The sequence below is a fragment of the Nerophis ophidion genome, linkage group LG16, assembly GCF_033978795.1.
Source record: "Nerophis ophidion isolate RoL-2023_Sa linkage group LG16, RoL_Noph_v1.0, whole genome shotgun sequence".
Taxonomy (NCBI): Eukaryota; Metazoa; Chordata; class Actinopteri; order Syngnathiformes; family Syngnathidae; genus Nerophis; species Nerophis ophidion.
Window position 1 is genome coordinate 13,379,618 of NC_084626.1, and position 21,368 is coordinate 13,400,985.

The 21,368-nt window shown below is 42.8% G+C and overlaps 1 protein-coding gene across 4 annotated transcripts in view; it reads right to left on the reverse strand.

The window, feature by feature from the left end:
• Positions 1-21,368, reverse strand: part of bsnb (bassoon (presynaptic cytomatrix protein) b) — a 263,285-nt gene that overhangs the window by 143,178 nt on the left and 98,739 nt on the right. For all 4 annotated transcript variants that reach the window (XM_061874322.1, XM_061874321.1, XM_061874320.1 and 1 more), the window contains exon 3: positions 5,311-6,108. In XM_061874322.1, the coding sequence (XP_061730306.1) occupies positions 5,311-6,108 (798 nt within the window). The remainder of the gene's footprint in view (positions 1-5,310; positions 6,109-21,368) is intronic.

Here is a 21,368-nt window from a genome sequence, read left to right on the forward strand (position 1 = left end):
TTTTTTCAAAATTTTACCAGTCCCGGAATATCCCTAAATAAATCTTTAAAGTGCCTTATTTTCGCTATCTTCGAAACCACTATCCATTTCCCTGTGACGTCATACAAGGCTGCCAAAACAAACAACATGGCGGTTACCACAGCAGGATATAGCGACATTAGCTCGGATTCAGACTCGGATTTCAGCGGCTTAAGAGATTCAAAAGATTACGCATGTATTGAAACAGATGGTCGGAGTGTGGAGGCAAATAGCGAAAACGAAATTGAAGAAGAAATTGAAGCTATTGAGCGAAAAGCTATTGACGCTATTCGGCCATAGCATGGGTGTACCTAATGAAGTGGCCCATAGCATGGCTGCCTTATTAGCATCACCGGTAAAATGTGCAGACCAAACGATCAGGACTTTCGCATCTTGTGACACTGGAGCAACTTAAATCTGTCCATTGGTAAGGGTTTGTTTTGCATTAAATGTGGGTATCTAGTTTCAAATGTACATACAGCTAGCGTAAATAGCATGTTAGCATCAATTAGCGTAGCATGTTAGCATCGATTAGGTGGCAGTCAAATGTGAAGACACATTGGTACATTCAATGGGGGTCCGGCGGCAGATTTCTTGCCAGTGGTGCAACTTGAATCCCTCCCTGTTAGTGTTGTTACACCCTCCGACAACACACTGACGAGGCATGATGTCTCCAAGGTTCCAAAAATAGTCGAAAAAACTGAAAATAACAGACCTGAGACCCGGTGTTTGTAATGTGAAAATGAATATGGCAGGTGTGTTACCTCGGTGAAGTCACGTTCTGACGTCATCGCTAAAAATCCGATAAACAGAAAGGCGTTTAATTTGCCAAAATTCACCCATTTAGAGTTCGGAAATTGGTTAAAAAAATACATGGTATTTTTTCTGCAACATCAAGGTATATATTGACGCTTGCATAGGTTTGGTGATAATGTTCCCCTTTAAGTGAACACGCTGCAAGACTGCCTGTATTAAAGCGCTGACATTGGAGTATTTTACATGAAAGTCGATAATAACCCATACTTTTTTTTGCTGATATCAGACCGATTTTCAATACTGGTATTGAACTCCTATAGAGCAGCTACGCATAATTAGCCGCACAGAAAGTATACTTCTGTATACATCCGCACAAACTGGAATTAACTCCACTCTGATTGGTCACACTCCCGAGGACTTTCGCAGGGCTGGTCAGATATAAGCAACTTCCCACATTTCTTATGAAACAAACTCGTCCACGATTGGCGTGACGTTCGATGATGCAAATTACACACAGACATAATCCATTTTGGGATTTTTCGGATGTAAAATTTAGCAATTTTTGGCAAGCAGTAGTCTAGGCAGTGGTTCTCAAATGGGGGTACGCGTACCCCTGGGGGTACTTGAAGGTATGCCAAGGGGTACGTGAGATTTTTTTTAAATATTCAAAAAATAGCAACAATTCAAAAATTCTTTATAAATATATTTATTGAATAATCCATCCATCCATTTACTACCGCTTATTTCCTATGGGGTCGCGGGGGGCGCTGGTGTCTAACTCAGCTACAATCGGGCGGAAGGTTGGGTTACACCCTGGACAAGTCGCTACCTCATCGCAGGGCCAACGCAGCTAGACAGACAACATTCACACTCACATTCACACACTAGGGCTAATTTAGTGTTGCCAATCAACCTATCCCCAGGTGCATGTCTTTGGAAGTGGGAGGAAGCCGGAGTACCTGAAGGGAACCCACGCATTCACGGGAAAAAAATGCAAACTCCACACAGAAAGATTCCGAGCCCAGGATTGAACCTCAGACTACTCAGGACCTTCGTATTGTGAGGCAGACGCACAAACCCCTCTTCCACCGTGAAGCCCCTTATTGAATAATACTTCAACAAAATATGAATGTAAGTTCATGAACTGTAAAAAAAAAAAAAATACAAGTGTTGACAGCTAAATTTTTTGTGGACATATTTCATAAATATTGATGTTAAAGATTTATTTTTTGTGAAAAAATGTTTACAATTAGGTTCATGATTCTCTATTACGATCCCCAAAGAGGGCACTTTAGGTTGATGCTTACTTCTATGTGTAGAAATCGTTATTTATATTTGAATAATTTGTTTATTTTTCAACAAGTTTTTAGTTCTTTTTATATCTTTTTTTCCAAATAGTTCAAGAAAGACCACTACAAATGAGCAATATTTTGCACTGTTATACAACTTAATAAATCAGAAACTGATGACATAGTGCTGTATTTTACTTATTTGTCTCTTTTTTTCAACCAAAAATACTTTGCTCTGATTAGGGGGTACTTAAATTAAAAACCTGTTCACAGGGGCTTCATCACTGAACAAAGGTTGAGAACCACTGGTCTAAGGTACTCCTAGTGTCATGACTCTATAAAAACACGGCTGTGACAAGTGGGAGCTGCGACTCAGAGAGGAAAAAACGCAGCAGAAACACAGAACAGTGAACTCTGCAGAGACCGGAAAAGAATGAGGATCGTGTGGAACACACTGTAAAAATCAACCTCGATTCAAGACTCAAACCCAGCTTTCTCACCCTCTCTGGAACAGACTACCAGCCACTTTGCTTGGAAGTAGTACAAAACCTTTTTTTCTTTCAGGACCGAGCTTTGAAAATGTAGCGAGTGCAGCAGAGACACAGCCCACGTAATGACAGTTGTCTGAAAGTTTGGTGGATTGTCAGCTCCTTAGCAGTGGAGCATGAAAAGGGACGTAGGAAAAACAAAACCATCTCTGTTTCCATAGCAATCTGTGAAGGCCTGTACTGGTGCTTGAGACAACCAGATGCCAAAGAAGACAAGTTTTTCCCATTTGAAAAAAACAGCAATGCACTACAGAAACCCTATGATAATTGCTATCTTTCAATTAGATTTGATTGCATAATTAGGCTTTGTTATAGCGTCACTCTGTTAGTCTATATAAGTGTCTCTCCTTTCCAATTGAGTCAGGAAAAACATACGCAATAGTTCTATGTGCAGACTTTTGATGTAATAGCATTAGAAGTCGTGCGTAACCAAAACAAAGAAAATGTTGACTGTGCGTTAACTGTGTATCATAGTTGTTCCTTTGATTTTTTTTTTTTCGGGTTTTCTGCAACCAATCATGCCAAAATGGTCGACTCTCATGAAATGTAATAATATTTGAGACTTCCCTGATGGATATGTTGTTAATTCTTACTTCGGTTTCTCCGTTGCTATTGACTCCCTCTCTTGCTGTTATTTGAATCCTTCTGGCACAAAGCAGCAGCCGGAAACACTCTTTGCCTTGGGCCGTGTCATTCTTTTAGTTTACTTTACAATGTGGGCTTATTGAGAAAAAACTACAAAATGGTGGCGCCTTTTCTAGCTTCTTTCAGTTCCCGCTCCCGTCTGCTGCTAAACTTTTTATCTTACCGTGCCGTTTCAATCACGTGATTAATTGTAAAGTTGATTCCCATCCCACAGGATTCTTCCGGGAATCCCGTGAACCATGCAATTTTCTAAAAAATGTCTGCCTCTACTGTTCCCACCGGGAACTAAGACCCGAAACCTACGTGGTCTAAGACTTGTGTCTCAATACTTGTCCAAATAGTTTGAAAGCCTTGACTGATTAATATTGAGGTGATCTACCACTTCCAACTTGATAGATATGTATTTCCTGTGTTTTCAGAGCATTGTCTCATGTACCATTAAGGCTGTACAATTAATCAGATTTTAATCGTGATCGCGATTTTGGACGCTTCGATTGAATGAGGGTGATCGTCGATTCAAGCACATTCACAACCAACAATCAGCCAACCACCTGGGGAAGACCGAAAGACAGTGGACTCATGTGAGAGCGGGCAAGATTAAGTGAGTGAGAAGGTAACTGACCCTTGATCAGCCGGTCACCTGTAGCTCCCGAAAATGTTTGGAAAAATGAATGCATTACTATATTGGTGCCCATATCTCCTGTAGACTGACCTACATTTCAACCCCAGAACACACGCAAACATCTCTCCTTTTTCGAGGCACCCTTCCTGCCCGTTCTCGTAAACCTGGAAATGAACCCGCACGTATAAACCAACAAACTGCACAGCAAAGCACACTTACTGTAATTCAATTATTACGTTGCGACGACAGGTTTATACAATTAAAAACCCTTCCTTTTTTCCTCAACTGCCATGGAGTTAGGGTTGCTCACAGAGCGGTCCACCCGCCATCGGCACAAAGCCCCGACGAACATCTACAAAAGTGAGTGTGCCCAAAGTACAGACCACTGTAACATCAACCTAACCCAAGGGACCCCACATTTTCCTATCATCATTCCATCGGAGCGGAATGGCGTGGTCGGTTGAGCAGCCGTGCCAGAAACTTGAGGGTTGCAGCTTTGCTCCCTACCTTTTGCCATCCTTGGGCAGGACACTTCACCCTTGGCCCCAGTGCTACTCACACTGGTGAATGAATAATGGGTGGTGGTCATAGGGGCAAACTGGCAGTCTACCGAAGGGCAGCTGTGGCTACAAACGTAGCTTACCACCACCAGGTGTGTATGTGGAGTGAGTGAATGATGGGTTCTCACTTCTCTGTGAAGCGTTTTGAGTGTCTAGAAAAGTGCTACATAAATCTAATCAATTATTATTACCTCTCAAAGACACACATAAGTAATTGATGTAATAAAGTTTTATTTGGTTCGCAATACAGTTTGTTCCTTGTAGTATCTGTCTTCTGTGCATGATCGTATTTTTCATGACTTTATGATCGTACTCTGCAATCGCATATTTTTTTTTGTAGTTAGCCCTTCTCTACTACATTTTTTGTAAAACTACAATATTAATATCATTACTGAAGTATCATTTTGAAATTAAAACCCTGTTCAAATACTGTTGGTTTAAAATAGAAAAGGCAATACAAATGTGTTTTACATAATACAGTAAATAATTGTGATTAATAATCGCGATTTCAAAATTGATAAAACATAATCGGGATTATTATTTTGACAATAGTTGTGCAGCCCTATATCACATCCTGGAATATTACTCAGCAAATTACACAAAAGGGCCTAAGGGAGCATCAAAATAGTCGACATAAAGGGGGGCGAAAAGAGGTGATCCATGGCATTTGACGGTACCTGAAGCCAAACACTCCGTCATCCGCACAGGACATTTCTTACGGACACCAGACAGGGACAAATTCATAACTACAAGGCCCTCTAGGTAATAATATGACACAGCATCTCTCACTGGAGTATGTCGATAAATCATTTGGAAAACCATAAGCATGGTGTGCGTAGTGTTGTACTGTACACACCGAATCTGAGCCTTACCTCCACCAGGTGAGGAGTGGGGTTGAAGCCGCACATGTTGCAGACTTGGGAGTGGCACTGTGTGCAGATATTATAGTTGGGTTGTTCCGCTTTGTTGCTGGTGTTGAGGACCGTCTTGCAAAGAGGACAACAAACTGTGGGTTTGGAAGACTTTGGAGGAGCAGGTTGCTGCTGCTGCTGCTGCTGTTGATGCTGCTGCTGAGGTGGAGCTCGAGAACCTTGTTGTGTAGGTTGAGATCCTGAGGGTTTAGGTGCCCCAGGTCCTACACCTGGTTTGGGCGATTGTTTTGGGGGTGGTTGTTGGGGTTGAGTGGTCTCAGATATAAGTGTACTGGCTTGGTTAAGGAGAGAAGCACCAAAGCCAAATAATTTCCCAAAAGTCTGCTCAGGTGGTGGGGGCTGCCGTGAGGGGGAGCTGCCTGCACTGCGTGTCTGGTCTTGGCGGGGCGGATGGGGCTGGTGGGCGGGGGAGTTTCGGGACAAATCGGGCTGGGATGGGGCTTTGGCCATTCCAGGGAGAGGCACTGCCCCCGGAGGCAACTTTGTCACTCGCTGACCTGAGCCAGGCAGAAGAGTCTGTTTGGAAGGGACGGGGGCCGGAGGGGTCTGTCCCGGAGGTTGTGTCTCAGGAGGCATCTGTGTCTGAAGGGTTGGCTGGGAAGAAGCATCGAGTCCGGGTTCTGGTTTGGCAGCATGAGAAGGAGAGTGTATCTGTTGTTGACTCTTGGAACGGGGTGTGGTCATGTCCATCCCCAGCGCTCTCTGCATCTGACAGTTTAGGCATAGCCACTCCTGAACCTGGGAAAGAAATAGTGGCAACAAATTAGTGACTATTTTTGTCCTGTTATGTATACACTGTGGACCATACGAGACGACTATTTTTGAAAAAAAAATTTAGACACATTTTTTATGTCAGTTACATTATATTTTATTATCTGTCACATATACACATTATGTATTACAATAGACCCTAGAGGCTACATCTCAATGTGCTTGTGTATTTTGTACAGTTGGGTGGTAAAAAGATAGCCCTTTGGTCTTACACCATTCAAAATTAATCCATTGAATTGTACTCCTAAAAATGATTGGAGGAAGTGTTACCTCTGTCAAACTGATACAAAAGCAGAATTAAAGACACCCCCAATCTGTTATGAGTGTAATTGGGGTGGGTATTCCGTGATAGCCAGAATCCTACTGTCACGTTCGGGTCGCATCTTTATGCGGGGTCGTTCTCCCAGGAATGCAGATGGACCACTCCGGACAAAGCGTTCAGGTAAAAAAATGATTTAATCTTGAACAAAAACTCAAAGAGGTACAAAAAACGGAAACAAGCCAATGGAACAAGGTGCTGATCGCACTTGAAGCTAAATACTTAGCATAAACTATGGCCTGGAATACTCAGAGAACTGTGGCATGAAACTAGCAAGACTTACTTGGCAAGGTAACAAAACTTACGTGGACACGGCATGAATCGAACACTTGGCATAAACTTGGAATCAGACATGAACCGAACAATGACGGCAGACCAACTGACTGGCAAAAACAGGCTTAAATAATAGTCTCTGATTAGAGCAGGTGCATGATCCGAACACATGAGGCAGGTGAAACTAATAAGTCATCATGGTAACTAAACAAGGAAGCGTAAACAGCAACTAAAAGACTCGAAAACCAACAGAAAATAACAAACAACATGATCCAGACCACAGATCATGACACCAACCACAATTCCAGGAAATCAATTAGCTACCCATGAGGTTAGATCCATTTAGATTGGATGAAGTAGGTTGTATTGAGAATACACTGAGGCTAAATAGTGCCGAGTAACACCAAAATTGTTGGAAAATGTTTGGCAACGACAAACTTTAGCGTGCCACAAAAAGACCAAATGCAGAGGGCGATGCAAATGATATCACTTCAGCCTTAAGTATACATCCAAATGTGAAGACAAACTAAATGATTGAATAATCCACCACCAAAAAATCCACACTGTATAATTTTTTTGCAAAATGTGGACAGAAAATTGACATCTTATCCTACGAGGGAAAGTGTAATCATACTGTATGTTTAATGCAAGAGCCAACGCCAGATAAGTAGTATTGTTCCTATACTTCTTACACCACTTCAAATTTCGTTTTTCCAATGTTGGTAACATACTTTTCTGAGAGAATAGGTCCTGGAACACATGTACCAAATTTGGTGCCTGTACCACCAAGTGAAATATTTTTTCAGCAGAGAAAGAGTGAGATTAGCAATAGCAATAATTTAACTGTGCACAACTAAAAATTATACAACTTAAAACTGTTAAGCTACTGTATGTCTGTACAAAATAACATATTAAATATAAATGACAACAATGTCAAAAGTGATAATTGTAACAGCAACAAGACATGCTGGGAAACGCTTGCTCCTTACACCCATTCTAAGCTTATGTCTCTTCGTAGGCTTTCAAAAATTGTAAACACCGTCGTAGGGATACGACGCTCCCGGTGGCTGATAAGGTTTGATGTGTTAAAGCCTGATGTTTGCGGAATGTTTGCAGAATGTTTGGTGCAAATAGCAAGCGAAATGTCTTCCTCTGAAACCGTGAAAAGGTCCCACCCGATTGATGGCATATTTGTTTACACTAAGCTCAGGAAAAGTTTTCGACGGGCCGTGAACAGCTCAAACACGCATGCTGACCCTAACCCACCTGCAATACATATGAGAAATCTTGGCTCATTTGAGCGTTTTTTTAAATAAGTAATCAGTCACAGCGCGGACTAGAACCCGCTTTTCCCCAGTTGCTGGGTCTGCCAGCACCTCCGCTGTCAGACCCAGCACGCAGGTAATCAGGAATCAGCGCAACTGGGTATATTTGAGAGGGAGCGGCATAAAGACAAGCGGACACGTGGAACCTTTGCCAGAATGTAGCCTTCTTCGCAGTAAGCATCACGTCTAGCATCCCTTTCTCATACCTTGCTCACCTTCTCTGTGCTCCTTCCTTGTGTCCCTAGTTAATGTCCCTTGAGTCTTCCGCAGAGTCATTCCTCTTCCCTGTGATCAAGCTTTGTGCCTCGACTCCTCTCTGAACTTTGGACTGCCTCCCCCGATCCTCGACCCCTGCTTGAACACGGATATCGTTGCTTCTCTCCTGCCCCTGACCGCTTGCCTTCCCACGGATAACCTCTTTGCCTCGCCCCTCTGGACTGACGAAGGGATTCATCCAACACGCGCTTACAACAACCCTGGTAACATTTACATTGTTAATCCTACACATCGTCTTTACCTATTCACTTGAAGTAGCATACACTCCCTACACACTCATTAAGGGTTTCAATATACCTGGTAAACCGCAGCTACGAGCATGATAATACTACCAATAATGTGTTTGAGTAGATGCAGGTTCAAAGCAAAGACAAACCGGCGGGAGGGTTATTTCAAAAAAAATTTCGGCCGGAGGATCATGGAAACAAAACTTTTAAATGTCTCAAAGTTCATTCATAAGGCTCTCTGGATTGATGGAAGGAGTTTTAAATCCAAAGGAAAAGACCGATTGTGCCACGACTGATGGCCACTTTCATCTGGAACACAATTGATCTGGACTATCTGGCCAGTTGTGTGGAATGCAGTTTGGAGTGCAAAATTGCGGAGTGAAAAGGTTTGCTTTATTCGTTGCTTTGTAAAATACTTGCCACATTATACATATCCTTAAATGTCAATTTCTTTTTTTCTACAGTCGATGCACTTCAAATTGTTCTCTTCATTTTAATTCATAAAGCAAATTAACAATCTCCTTTTCATTTCAATTTTTTGTTATGTTTTTATTGAATGGTATCTGCTTCTGGGTTATATGCCGCACTTTGAGACTGGCGCCAAAGGTTCCCCTTAGGCGACACATCCCTTCGAGAGATCTGGTTTTGATTCGCATAATCCAGGTGTGTTAGTCCGACTTTTCAAAAACCAAACACAATCAGATGAGGTGTTTTCATGGGTTGTAAAATGCTTATTTACAGCCTAATTATTTCAGAAATCTGACTAATTTAGTGCATGGATATGTACTGACTGCATCTAGCATTTTGGAAGAGAACTGCAAACAAGACACCTTGGAAGAGGCATAAACGAATCAAAACAACATCAGAAGGGACACAAGCTAAGTGACGCTAAAGCAGCCTTTAAGTGATCATTTAAGTATTATTTTATTAGGTATAGGTTCCAACTTCATCAAAAATGTACTTAGAGAAAAAAGCTGTCGTTAGAAATCAACTCACACCTTGACCCAGGACCCCTTTACAAATATTTAGACCTCGGATATCAGATGGCCCGTCTCTTTCAAAATGTTTAGTATTCTCTATCGTCTAATACAGGGGGGCCCATTACGTCGATCGCGAGCTACCTGTCGATATCGGAGGATGTGTTAGTCGATCGCCAGCCTGGCATTTAAAAAAATAGACCTAAAAATTAGCGATCATCAATCTTCACCAAGATGTCACTTTCGTCACTTGATTGACATTCGCGGCACCCGAGGGTCTTGTGAGATGACGCTGGCTGCTGCGAGCTCTTTTTTTTTTTAAAGTGATAGACAGGAAGGCGAGAAACCTTTATTATTTCAACACATTCGCGCCGTACGTGCTGTCAAAACTCTAAAGACTGACTGCACAGTTTCTATCTTCACAATAAAAGTGCTGCTTCTTCTTGCCTATGCTAACAAAATAAGAGTCTCAGAAAGCTGGCGTGCACAAGATAGCAAGCTACGGAGCTAATGGATTTCTTGTAAAGTGTATAAAAACGAGTATGGAAGCTGGACAAATAAGATGCCAAAAACCAACCACTTTCATGTAGTATTGGACAGAAAGGAGGACTTTTGTTCTCCATTTGAAAATGCCGACGTTATCCGCACTTCTGTCGGATTCCAATCAATGCAAGACATCCGAATCAGGTAATACACTAACTCATATTCTTGTCTTCATGAAAGAAAGGACTCTATATGTGTTAAACATTATTGCATTATCATTAAAAACCTTTAATATGTTAACAACAACGTATGTTTCATAAATAAAAACATATAAATGATATATATGAATGAGATAAATCCCCTCGACTTGGTCAATTGAAAAGTAGCTCGCCTGCAGAAGAAGTGTGGGCACCCCTGGTCTAATATATTCCTGTTGCATTCTGTCCAAAGTCTAAAGCAGGGGTCGGCAACTCATAACGTTGAAAGCGCCATATTGGACCATAAGTACAAAAAAATGTCTGGAGCCGCAAAAAATTAAAAGTCTTATATACTGTAAGTCTTATAATGAAGGCAACACATGAAAAAGGGTGTCTGTATTAGCTATAATAGCCTACTATCAAAATGACTGTGTCGCAGGCTGAAGCAAATCTTTGTTGACAGAAATGTTGAAAATTAATGTTTATTCTACACATTTTTACAACATTAGAAAGAAACCATGAGTAAATCAGAGGCTACTCAGAAGGTGAGATAACTCCTGGGAATTACTGGCAATTGGTATAGATGTGTGTGTCCAAATTAAGAGAAACACCAAGCTGTCTTCTTCTAATAGATTTATTACAATCTTTGGCAAGCTCGGTAATGTTTGCTGTGGTCTGCAACAACATGGCACACAAACATCTGAAATGCAGCCATTACCACATACAGATAAAGTGTCATGAAACATGCAAAAGTAATTTTTATACAAAGAGGGCAAAAGTAAAGAATTTTAAAGGAGCTCAAATATACCTACAAATGAGGCATAATGATGCAATATGCACATACAGCTAATCTAAATAGCATGTTAGCATTGATTAGCTTGCAGTCATTACCTGACCAAACATGCCTGATTAGCACTCCAACAAGTCAATAACATCAACAAAAAACACCTTTCTGCATTCACGCACAGTATAAAAATTTTGGTGGGCAACATGAGACAATGAAGGAGTGGAAGATTTTACATGTAAACAAACTGTTGCGTCACAGTGCACACTATGGTGAGTTTAAGAACCACCGAAATTAGCAGGACAAAACGATGTTCACCAAATACTCTCATCAGTGAAACATATTAAACAGGGGGCTTTCTAACAATTGGGAAAGTTTGTGTCATGTTTGTCCTCAAACAAAAAACATGCTGTAAAATATTTTTTCCCCATCTTTTTCCATTTTTAATCCTTTTTTTAAAATACTCCATGGCATGTGGCTCGAGAGCCGTGGGTTGCTGACCCCTGGTCTTAAACTACAAATGCAAGGCAGTAGAATGTAGAACATTTATGCAACTGTACAATGCTGTACATTCACTCAATAGTTTCCCTTGCATGTCCTGTTAGAAGAATGTGGCAAAACAACATAAAATGCCTTGTTTACAGAGAGTTTTAGAAACCCTTTAAAGGCCTACTGAAATGAGATTTTCTTATTCAAACGGGGATAGCAGGTCCATTCTATGTGTCATACTTGATCATCTCGCGATATTGCCATATTTTTGCTGAAAGGAATTCGTAGAAAACATCCACGATAAAGTTCGCAACTTTTGGTCGCTAATAAAAAAGCCTTGCCTTTACCGGAAGTAGCAGACGATGTGCGTGTGACGTCACATCCTCACATTGTTTACAACCATAGCCACCAGGAGCTAGAGCGATTCGGACCGAGAAAGCGACAATTTCCCCATTAATTTGAGCGAGGATGAAAGATTCGTGGATGAGGACGGTGAGAGTGAAGGACTAGAAAAAAAAGTTTAAAAAATAAAAAAATAAAAAATAAATAAAAGGCGAGGATAGTGGGAGCGATTCAGATGTTATTAGACACATTTACTAGGATAATTCTGGAAAATCCCTTATCTGTTTATTGTGTTACTAGTGTTTTAGTGAGATTATATGGTACCTGAAAGTCGGACGGGTGTGGCCACGTGTGTGGTGACTGCCAGTGTCTCCGGTGAGAGGAGGTAATAGTTCGCAGCATCTGCAGTAGGACGCAAGCTCCGCTCATAACTACGGTGAGAGCCGACTTATTACCACAATTTTCTCACCGAAACCTGCCGGTTGACATGTGGTCGGGAACCATGCTCGCTTCACCGCTCTGTTCCATAGTAAAGCTTCAACTTCGGTAATTTTAAACAAGGAAACACTGGCTGTGTTTGTGTGGCTAAAGGCGGCCGCAATACACCGCTTCCCACCTCCATCTTTCTACTTTGACGTCTCCATTATTAATTAATCGCAAAAGATTCAGCAACACAGATGTCCAGAATACTGTGTAATTATGCGATTAAAACAGACTACTTATAGCTTGGATCGGGCTGGAAAAAAATTTCCGCTACAACCCTAGACGTCAAACGCACGCGTCATCATATGCATCGTTTTCAGTAGGACACTTAGCGGGAAATTTAAAATTACAATTTAGTAAACTAAAAAGGCCGTATTGGCATGTGTTGCAATGTTAATATTTCATCATTGATATGTAAACTGTCAGAATATGTGGTCGGTAGTAGTGGGTTTCAGTAGGCCTTTAAATGTATGTTTATGTGAAGCGGTGACTGTCTTGGCTATTCTCAATCTGCTGCTGCTGCTGCTGCAAAAAATAGAACATTCTGTATGGACAAAGCACTGAATGTCAACATGATGATGAGTGATGTAAAATATCTAATTGAGGAAGGATAGAAGCTGCCCCTTGCCTCCGGGCGGAGGGGGATTTGTTGGTAAATACTAATTAGCCGGAAACAAAATATGTAGGACATAAATTTGACAAGCAATAAGATTTTTCTGGGCTTTCTTAATAGAACCGTGGCCGCCTAGGGTTTTGTCTTCTTCCTTCTGCCTTTTCTGTCTTGTCTTTTAGTGCTGCTTTCAAGGTATCGTTTCACTGCACATGTTGCTTTCCTCATTAAAATCCTCCCACCATTCTGTTGGCTTTTTTTTTCTCCCGCTGTGGTCATTTACTTTATCTCTCTGCTGTGCAAACTTCTCACTTCTTGCTCGAATAAGGCAAGAGTCGAAGAGAGGCCCTTTTCTTAGTGATGGCACACAGTCAGATGTGATAATTGGCATCCCGGTGCTGTGACAGCTGCCACACGATTGTAGCTGCTTTGGATTTGTGGTCATTGCACAATACTGTAGCCCTTATCAGGAAAGGAAACACAAGAACTCATGTAAGTGTTAAAAAAAAGGACTCCAGACAGACACATTGACAGTGGAACCAATATCCATTATTTCCCATTGTCTGTGACAAAAAAAAAATGTGCCACCCTCAGAGTTTTCTTTAAAATGATTTATAGGAAATGTAACCAAACATGTAGTGTATAAAAACCTCAATGATTTTTAAACATTCAACAAAAGGTGAATGGATCATTGACAATTGGTTGCCAAGTCCCACCCAAAGTCCTACAAAGACATTCTGTTTGATTGTGGCCATCATTTTTAACCATGCTCATATTGTACCGTATGTGTTTGTCAGTCCTCTAAAGCAATGTTTTTCAACCTTTTTTGAGCAAAGGCACATTGTTTGCGTTGGAACCAGCAGAAAAAAAAAAAAAAATAGAAACTCAGTTGACAGTAAAGAGACGTCGCAATTGCTGGATATGACTTTAAACCATAACCAAGCATGCATCATTATAGCTCTTGTCTCAAAGAAGGTGTACTGTCACCACCTGTCACATCACGCCGTGACTTAGTTGGAGCATTTTGCTGTTTTCCTGTGTGTAGTGTTTTAGTTCTCGTCTTGCGCTCCTATTTCGGTGGCTTTTTCACTTTTTTTGGTATTTTCCTGTAGCAGTTTCATGTCTTCCTTTGAGCCATATTTCCCGCATCTACTTTGTTTTAGCAATCAAGAATATGTCAGTTGTTTTATCCTTCGTTGTGGGGACATTGTGGATTGTCATGTCATGTTGGGATGTACATTGTGGACGCCGTCTTTGCTCCACAGTAAGTCTTTGCTGTCGTCCAGCATTCTGTTTTTGTTCACTTTGTAGCCAGTTCGGTCTTACTTGTGTTCTGCATAGCCTTCCCTAAGTTTCAATGTCTTTTCTTAAGGGCACTCAACTTTTGTTTATTTTTGGTTTAAGCATTAGACACCTTTTTACCTGCACAATCCCTCCCGCTGTTTCCGATATCTACAAATCAATTAGCTAAGCTGCCATCTACTGATATGGAAGAGTATTACACGGTTACTCTGCCAAGCTTTAGACAGCACCGACACTAAACAACAACACATCATTTGCAGACTATTATTACTGGTTTGCAAAAAATATTTTTAACCCAAATAGGTGAAAATTAGATCATCTCCCACGGCACACCAGACTGTATCTCACAGCACACTAGTGTGCCCCGGCACAGCGGTTTAAAAACACTGCTCTAAAGCAGTGGTCCCTAACTACCTGTCCAAGGACCGGAACCGGTCCATGATGCATTTGTAACCAGGCCGCACAGAAACAAAAATTAATGTGCATTTTTTCCAACTTCACTTTCGCCTGTCCCACTAAACACACCAACAAGCTTGTTAATAGATGTATATTACAACTTATTTGTTATATTACATGGGACACATAAAATGTTAATGTGTCTGATTGTAGCCAAAGGCAAATTTTTCATGCTGATTTTTGGGCAGTTTTTATCTGCCACACGTAAAAAGCCGGTCTGTGAAAATAATGCATACATTAAACCGGTCCATCGTGGGAAAAAAGGTTGGGGAAACATGCTCTAAAACAGTGTTAGTAGTTGAGCCGGCTAAAAATATCTGTTTCTCAGCTGTGGTCCTTATGGGCTGCAGCTAACCTCAGTTATAATCCACTTTTCCATCACTTGTGTCAGTAATGACAGCAACAAACAAAAAGAGGAAACTTTGAATTTAAGTCATACAGAAGATTAAGCGCAAAGATTATGACGAAAGTGATAAAGCTGTATTTGCATTTGACCTTAAATTTTATTGACAGTTTGTTTAGGAATATATTATTATTATTATTATTATTATTATTATTATTATTATTATTATTATTATTATCATTATTTAGTTAGCATTTCTTTATTTTAGCACTGTGCAATTGTATGTAAATGTATTTTTCATCAATTTAAACGCCTACTGAAACCCACTACTACCCACCACGCAGTCTGATAGTTTATATATCAATGATGAAATATTAACATTGCAACACATGCCAATACGGCCTTTTTAGTTGACTAAATTGCAATTTTAAATTTCCCGGGAGTTTTCAATCATCAATCAATCAATGTTTACTTATATAGCCCTAAATCACTAGTGTCTCAAAGGGCTGCACAAACCACAACACAAACCACTACGACATCCTCGGTAGGCCCACATAAGGGCAAGGAAAACTCACACCCAGTGGGACGTCGGTGACAATGATGACTATGAGAACCTTGGAGAGGAGGAAAGCAATGGATGTCGAGCGGGTCTAACATGATACTGTGAAAGTTCAATCCATAATGGATCCAACACAGTCGCAAGAGTCCAGTCCAAAGCGGATCCAACACAGCAGCGAGAGTCCCGTTCACAGCGGAGCCAGCAGGAAAACATCCCAAGCAGAGGCGGATCAGCAGCGCAGAGATGCAGTACATGGCCACCGGATCGGACCGGACCCCCTCCACAAGGGAGAGTGGGACAAGTGATGACAAGTTTTGTCTTCAAAACGTCGTGTAATGATGACGTGTACGCAAGACGTCACGGGTTTTAAGGAAATATGAGCGCTGCACACACACACAGCTAAAATTCATCTGCTTTAAACCGCATAATTACACAGTATTTTGGACATCTGTGTTGCTGAATCTCTTGCAAATTGTTCAATTAATAATGGAGAAGTCACAGTAGAAAGATGGAGTTGGGAAGCTTTAGCCTTTAGCCACACAAACACACAGTGATTCCTTGTTTAAAATTCCTGGAGGTGAAACTTTACTATGGATCAGAGCGCAGGCAAGCAAACATGAATCACGACGGAATGTCAACCAGCAGGTTTCGGTGAGAAAATTGTGGCAAAAAGTCGCTTCTTACCGGAGAAAAGCTGAGCTAGTGCCGTCCATAAAGCTGCCGTCGACTCCCCTGTGACCCTGGCCTCAAGACACCCGTGGACATACACCTCCGACTATCAGGTACTATTTAACTCACTAAAACACCAGAAACACAATAGAAAGATAAGGGATTTCCCAGAATTAAAAACATCGGAATCCGTTCCAATGCATTCGCGTTTTGTTTTTTTTAATTATTTTTTTTATTTATTTTTTTTGTAGTCCGTCGCTATCAATATCCTCAAACACAAATCTTTCATCCTTGCTCAAATTAATGGGGTAATTGTCGTTTTTTCGGTCCGAATAGCTCTTTTTGTTGGAGGCTCCCATTAAAAACAATGAGAATATGTGAGGAGCCATCAACATGTGACGTCATCGTCTGCAATTTCCTGTAGAGGCAGGGCTTTTCTCTTAGCAGCGAAAGTTGCAAACTTTATCGTGGATGTTTTATATTAAATCCTTTCAGCAAAAATATGGCAATATCGCGAAATGATCAAGTATGGCAGATAGAATGGACCTGCTATCCCCGTTTAAATAAGAAAATCTCATTTCAGTAGGCCTTTAAGCAGTATATTTGTTTAGTATTTATTTTTTTTACCAGCCTGACCGAAGCCCCGATAATAATATTTGTGATTAACACATGCTTTCATATCATTTGACAAGGTTTATCCTGTTAAACTGTAAGTAGGTTAGGTAATATGTGATTATCCCTTAATTGATTTATATTCACTTTCATATTTTTCAAGATTTAGGGGAGGCTCTTTAAAACCCAGCGGTCCATTTGTAAAAAGAGCATGCAGTTCTAGACGGAACAAAAACAAAATGGGTGAGGAAGAAAAGGGTGACCAAAAACGCTGTCATTCCATATGTATCAGATCTATTAAAGGAGAACCACACTTTTTGAGGAAGTTTGCCTATCGCTCAAGAAAGACATGGATTCTTTAAAATGCATTCTAAATTTCAGATGAACTTAAATAAAAGTACGCTTACAGCGGAGCCAATGTGAGCTCCACTGATACGCCCATAAAATCCCATAAATAACCATTCAAAAAGCGCCAACAATACTCAATTTACCACGCACTCCGGTGGGCCAGCAGACGCCACCACGCACTCCGGTGGGCCAGCAGACACCACCACGCACTCCGCTGTTTCAACAGACGCCACCATGCACTCTGGTGGGCCAGCAACAGGGGGCGCCACCAGCATCCTCTTCGGTTGGGCAGCAGCAGAGGGCGCCACCAGCATCCTCTCTGGTGGGCCAGCAGCAGGGGGCGCCACCACCATCCTCTTCGGTGGGCCAACAGCAGGGAGCGCCACCACCATCTTCTTCGGTGGGCCAGCAGCAGGGGGCGTCACCACCATCCTCTCCGGTGGGCCAGCAGCAGTGAGCGCCACCACCATCCTCTCCGGTGGGCCAGCAGCGGGGGGCGCCACCACCATCCTCTCCGATGGGCCAGCAGCAGGGGGCGCCACCACTATCCTCTCCGGTGGGCCAGCAGGGGTCGCCACCACCATCCTGTCCGGTGGGCCAGCAGGGGTCGCCACCACCATCCTGTCTGGTGGGCCAGCAGAGGGCGCCACCATCCTGTCCGGTGGGCCAGCAGAAGGGCGCCACCATACTGTTGTCGGCGACAGATGTGGTCGTTTCACGGGCGACCGCCTCGCAAATTGCGGCAGCGTTCAACTTGCCGTCGCCACCTGACTCTTCCCCGCTGGTTGCGGGGACACTTGGCCTGGTGGCCCACCGCCTTGTCCTCCCTCCACCCTCCCTTGACTTTGGATTTTTTTTTTGAAGGGGATGGGGGGTTTCTAAAACAACTGGTATCCGCTTCCCCATAAGAAGACGTGTTGGTGGGATTGAGGAGGTCTTCGAAGTATTCCTTCCACCTATCCACAACATCCGCAGTTGAGGTCAGCAGAACACCATCCGCACCATACACTGTGTTGACAGTGTACTGCTTCCCCTTCCTGAGGCGGCGGATGGTTTTCCAGAATCGCTTCTAGGCCGTCCGGAAGTCGTTTTCCATGGCCTCCCCGAACTCCTCCCATGTCCGAGTTTTTGCCTCCGCGACCGCTGAAGCTGCACACCGCTTGGCCTGTCGGTACTTGTCCACAGCCTCCGGAGTCCTATGAGCCAAAAGAACCCAATAGGACTCCTTCTTCAGCTTGACGGCATCCCTCACCGCTGGTGTCCACCAACGGGTTCTAAAATTACCGCCCCGACAGGCGCCAACTACCTTGTGTCCAAAGCTCCAATCAGCCGCCTCGACAATAGAGGTGCGGAACATGGTCCACTTGGACTCGATGTCCAGCACCTCTGACATGTTCAAAGTTCTTCCGGAGGTGGGAATTGAAACTTTCTCACTTTCTCTGACAGGAGACTCTGCCAGACGTTCCCAACAAACCCTCACAATGCGTTTGGGCTTGCCAGGGCTGTCCGGCATCCTCCCCCACCATCACAGCCAACTCACCACCAGGTGGTGATCGGTACAAAGTTTCGCCACTCTCTTCACCCGAGTGTCCAAGACATGAGGCCGCAAATCCGATGACACAACTACAAAGTCGATCATGGAACTGCGGCCTCGGGTGTCCTGGTGCCAAGTGCACACATGGACACCCTTATGTTTGAACATGGCGTTTGTTGTGGACAAACTGTGATGAGCACAAAAGTCCAACAAAACACCACTCGGGTTCAGATCCGGGCAGCCATTCTTCCCAAACACGCCTCTCCAGGTTTCACTGCCGTTGCCAACATGAGTGTTGAAATCCCCCAACAGAACAAGGGAATCACCCGAGGTAGCACTCTCCAGTACTCCCTCGAGTGTACCCAAAAAGGGTGGGTACTCTGAACTGTTGTTTGGTGCGTAAGCACAAACAACAGTCAGGACCCGTCCTCCCACCCAAAGGCAGAGGGAGGCTACCCTTTCGTCCACTGGGTTGAACTCCAACGTGCAGGCTTTGAGCCGGGGGGCAACGGGAATTGCCATCCCAGCCCGTCGCCTCTCACTGCCGGCAACGCCAGAGTGGAAGAGGGTCCAGCCACCCTCGAGAGCAGTGGTTCCAGAGCCCTTGCTGTGTGTCGAAGTGAGTCCGACTACATCCAGCCGGAATTTCTCTACTTCGCGCACTAGCTCAGGCCCCTTCCCTCCCAGTGTGGTGACGTACCACGTCCCAAGAGCTAGCTTATGTAGCCGAATATCAGACCACCAAGTGCCCTGCCTTCGGCTTCCGCCCAGCTCACATCGCACCCGACCTCTATGGCCCCTGCTATGCGTGGTGACCTATTGGAGGGGTGACCCACGTTGCCTCTTCGGGCTGTGCCCGTCCGGGCCCCATGGGAACAGGCCTGGCCACCAGGCGCTCGCCATCGTGCCCAACCTCTGGGCATGGCTCCAGAGGGGGGCCCCGGTGACCACCGTCCGGGCATGGGAAATATGGGTCCTCGATATTTTTTCTTCATAAAAGGTCTTTGAGTTACTCTTTGTCTGATCCCTCACCTAGGACCTGTTTGTCTTGGGAGACCCTACCAGGGGGCTTAAAGCCCCAGGACAACATAGCTCCTAGGATGGGACACGCAAACTCCTCTACCACGATAAGATGGCAGCTCAGAGAGGAGGTTGCAAAAATGTGTAGAATAAAAATTAAAATACAACATTTCTGTCAACGAAGATTTGCGTCAGCCTTTGATAGTAGGCCATAATAGCTAATACAGACACATCATGTGTTGCCTTCATTATAAAACTTTTAATTGTTTGCGGCTTCAGACAGATTTTTATCTTTTTTGTATTTTTGGTCAACATTTTGGGTTGCCGACACCTGCCCTAAGACAACAGTTAGTGCTCCCCAAAGACCGGACACTCCATACCCAGAAAATTATTTTTTTTTTAAACTGTGCAGTGCAGTGACAAATGCACTAATTTATATTTTGAGGAAACAAAAAACAAGCACTAAGCAGACACATGTCACAATGCAGACGGGCTAACACTAAGGATGATGTTTGATCGGAAATTATCGAGTTGGAGCCCATTAACAAATCAATTCCTTTTCGATTCTCTTATCGAATCCAGATATGTTGTTGTATATGAAAAAAACACAATATTTGGTTTAACAAAAGTTCACTTTTATTTTATAAGAAAAAATAAATAAATAAATAAATATTGACTGTTACCCCCTATAAATACGACTGTTGTTACCCAAAGTATATTTAGTGGGATTTTTCAGAAAACTAATATATACAGTAACACAAAAACAACCTGTCTCTGTTATCACTATAGGTGTAAAAATAATAATATAGTGTTAAATAAAATCAGTTCCTTGGGCACAAAACTGAAAATAATACAGCTCTCCAAAAAGTGCACTTTTGCTGCTATTGGAACATACTAACTACACACACTATGACACTAAAAACACCACAGTCATCGATCAACAATTATTCCCCCCTTACATGAGAGCGAAGCCTGGCAATAATTGCATATTGCCTGTTCTGCCCTCACTGTACGTGTTGAGGTTATACAGCTTGGCAGTTAGCTAACAAACAATCCAAAGCAGATTAATCCATTCAGCCTCTTTATTGTTATTGATCTTGCTTTGTCTTTTCCTATTTCTACTTTTGTCTTTCACTGGACTGTTTTTTTTTGTTTTGTTTTAAACTGAAATACACACAATGACAGATGTATAAGCAATGTGATTCAATTAACATACTGATATGTAATACACAATATGTAAATATTAGCTTCAAACAGATACAGTTCTATCCATCCATCCATCCATTTTCTACTGCTTATTCCCTTTCGGGGTCGCGGGGGGCGCTGGCGCCTATCTCAGCTACAATCGGGCGGAAGGCGGGGTACACCCTGGACAAGTCGCCACCTCATCGCAGGGCCAACACAGATAGACAGACAACATTCACACTCACATTCACACACTAGGGCCAATTTTAGTGTTGCCAATCAACCTATCCCCAGGTGCATGTCTTTGGAAGATACACTTCTATCATCACACAAATACTTCCGAGTTTTGAAACTATTTCGATGGTGGAAATATAGGACTGGCAGCCATTTTAAGTCCTCAAAACGTCCATTTAA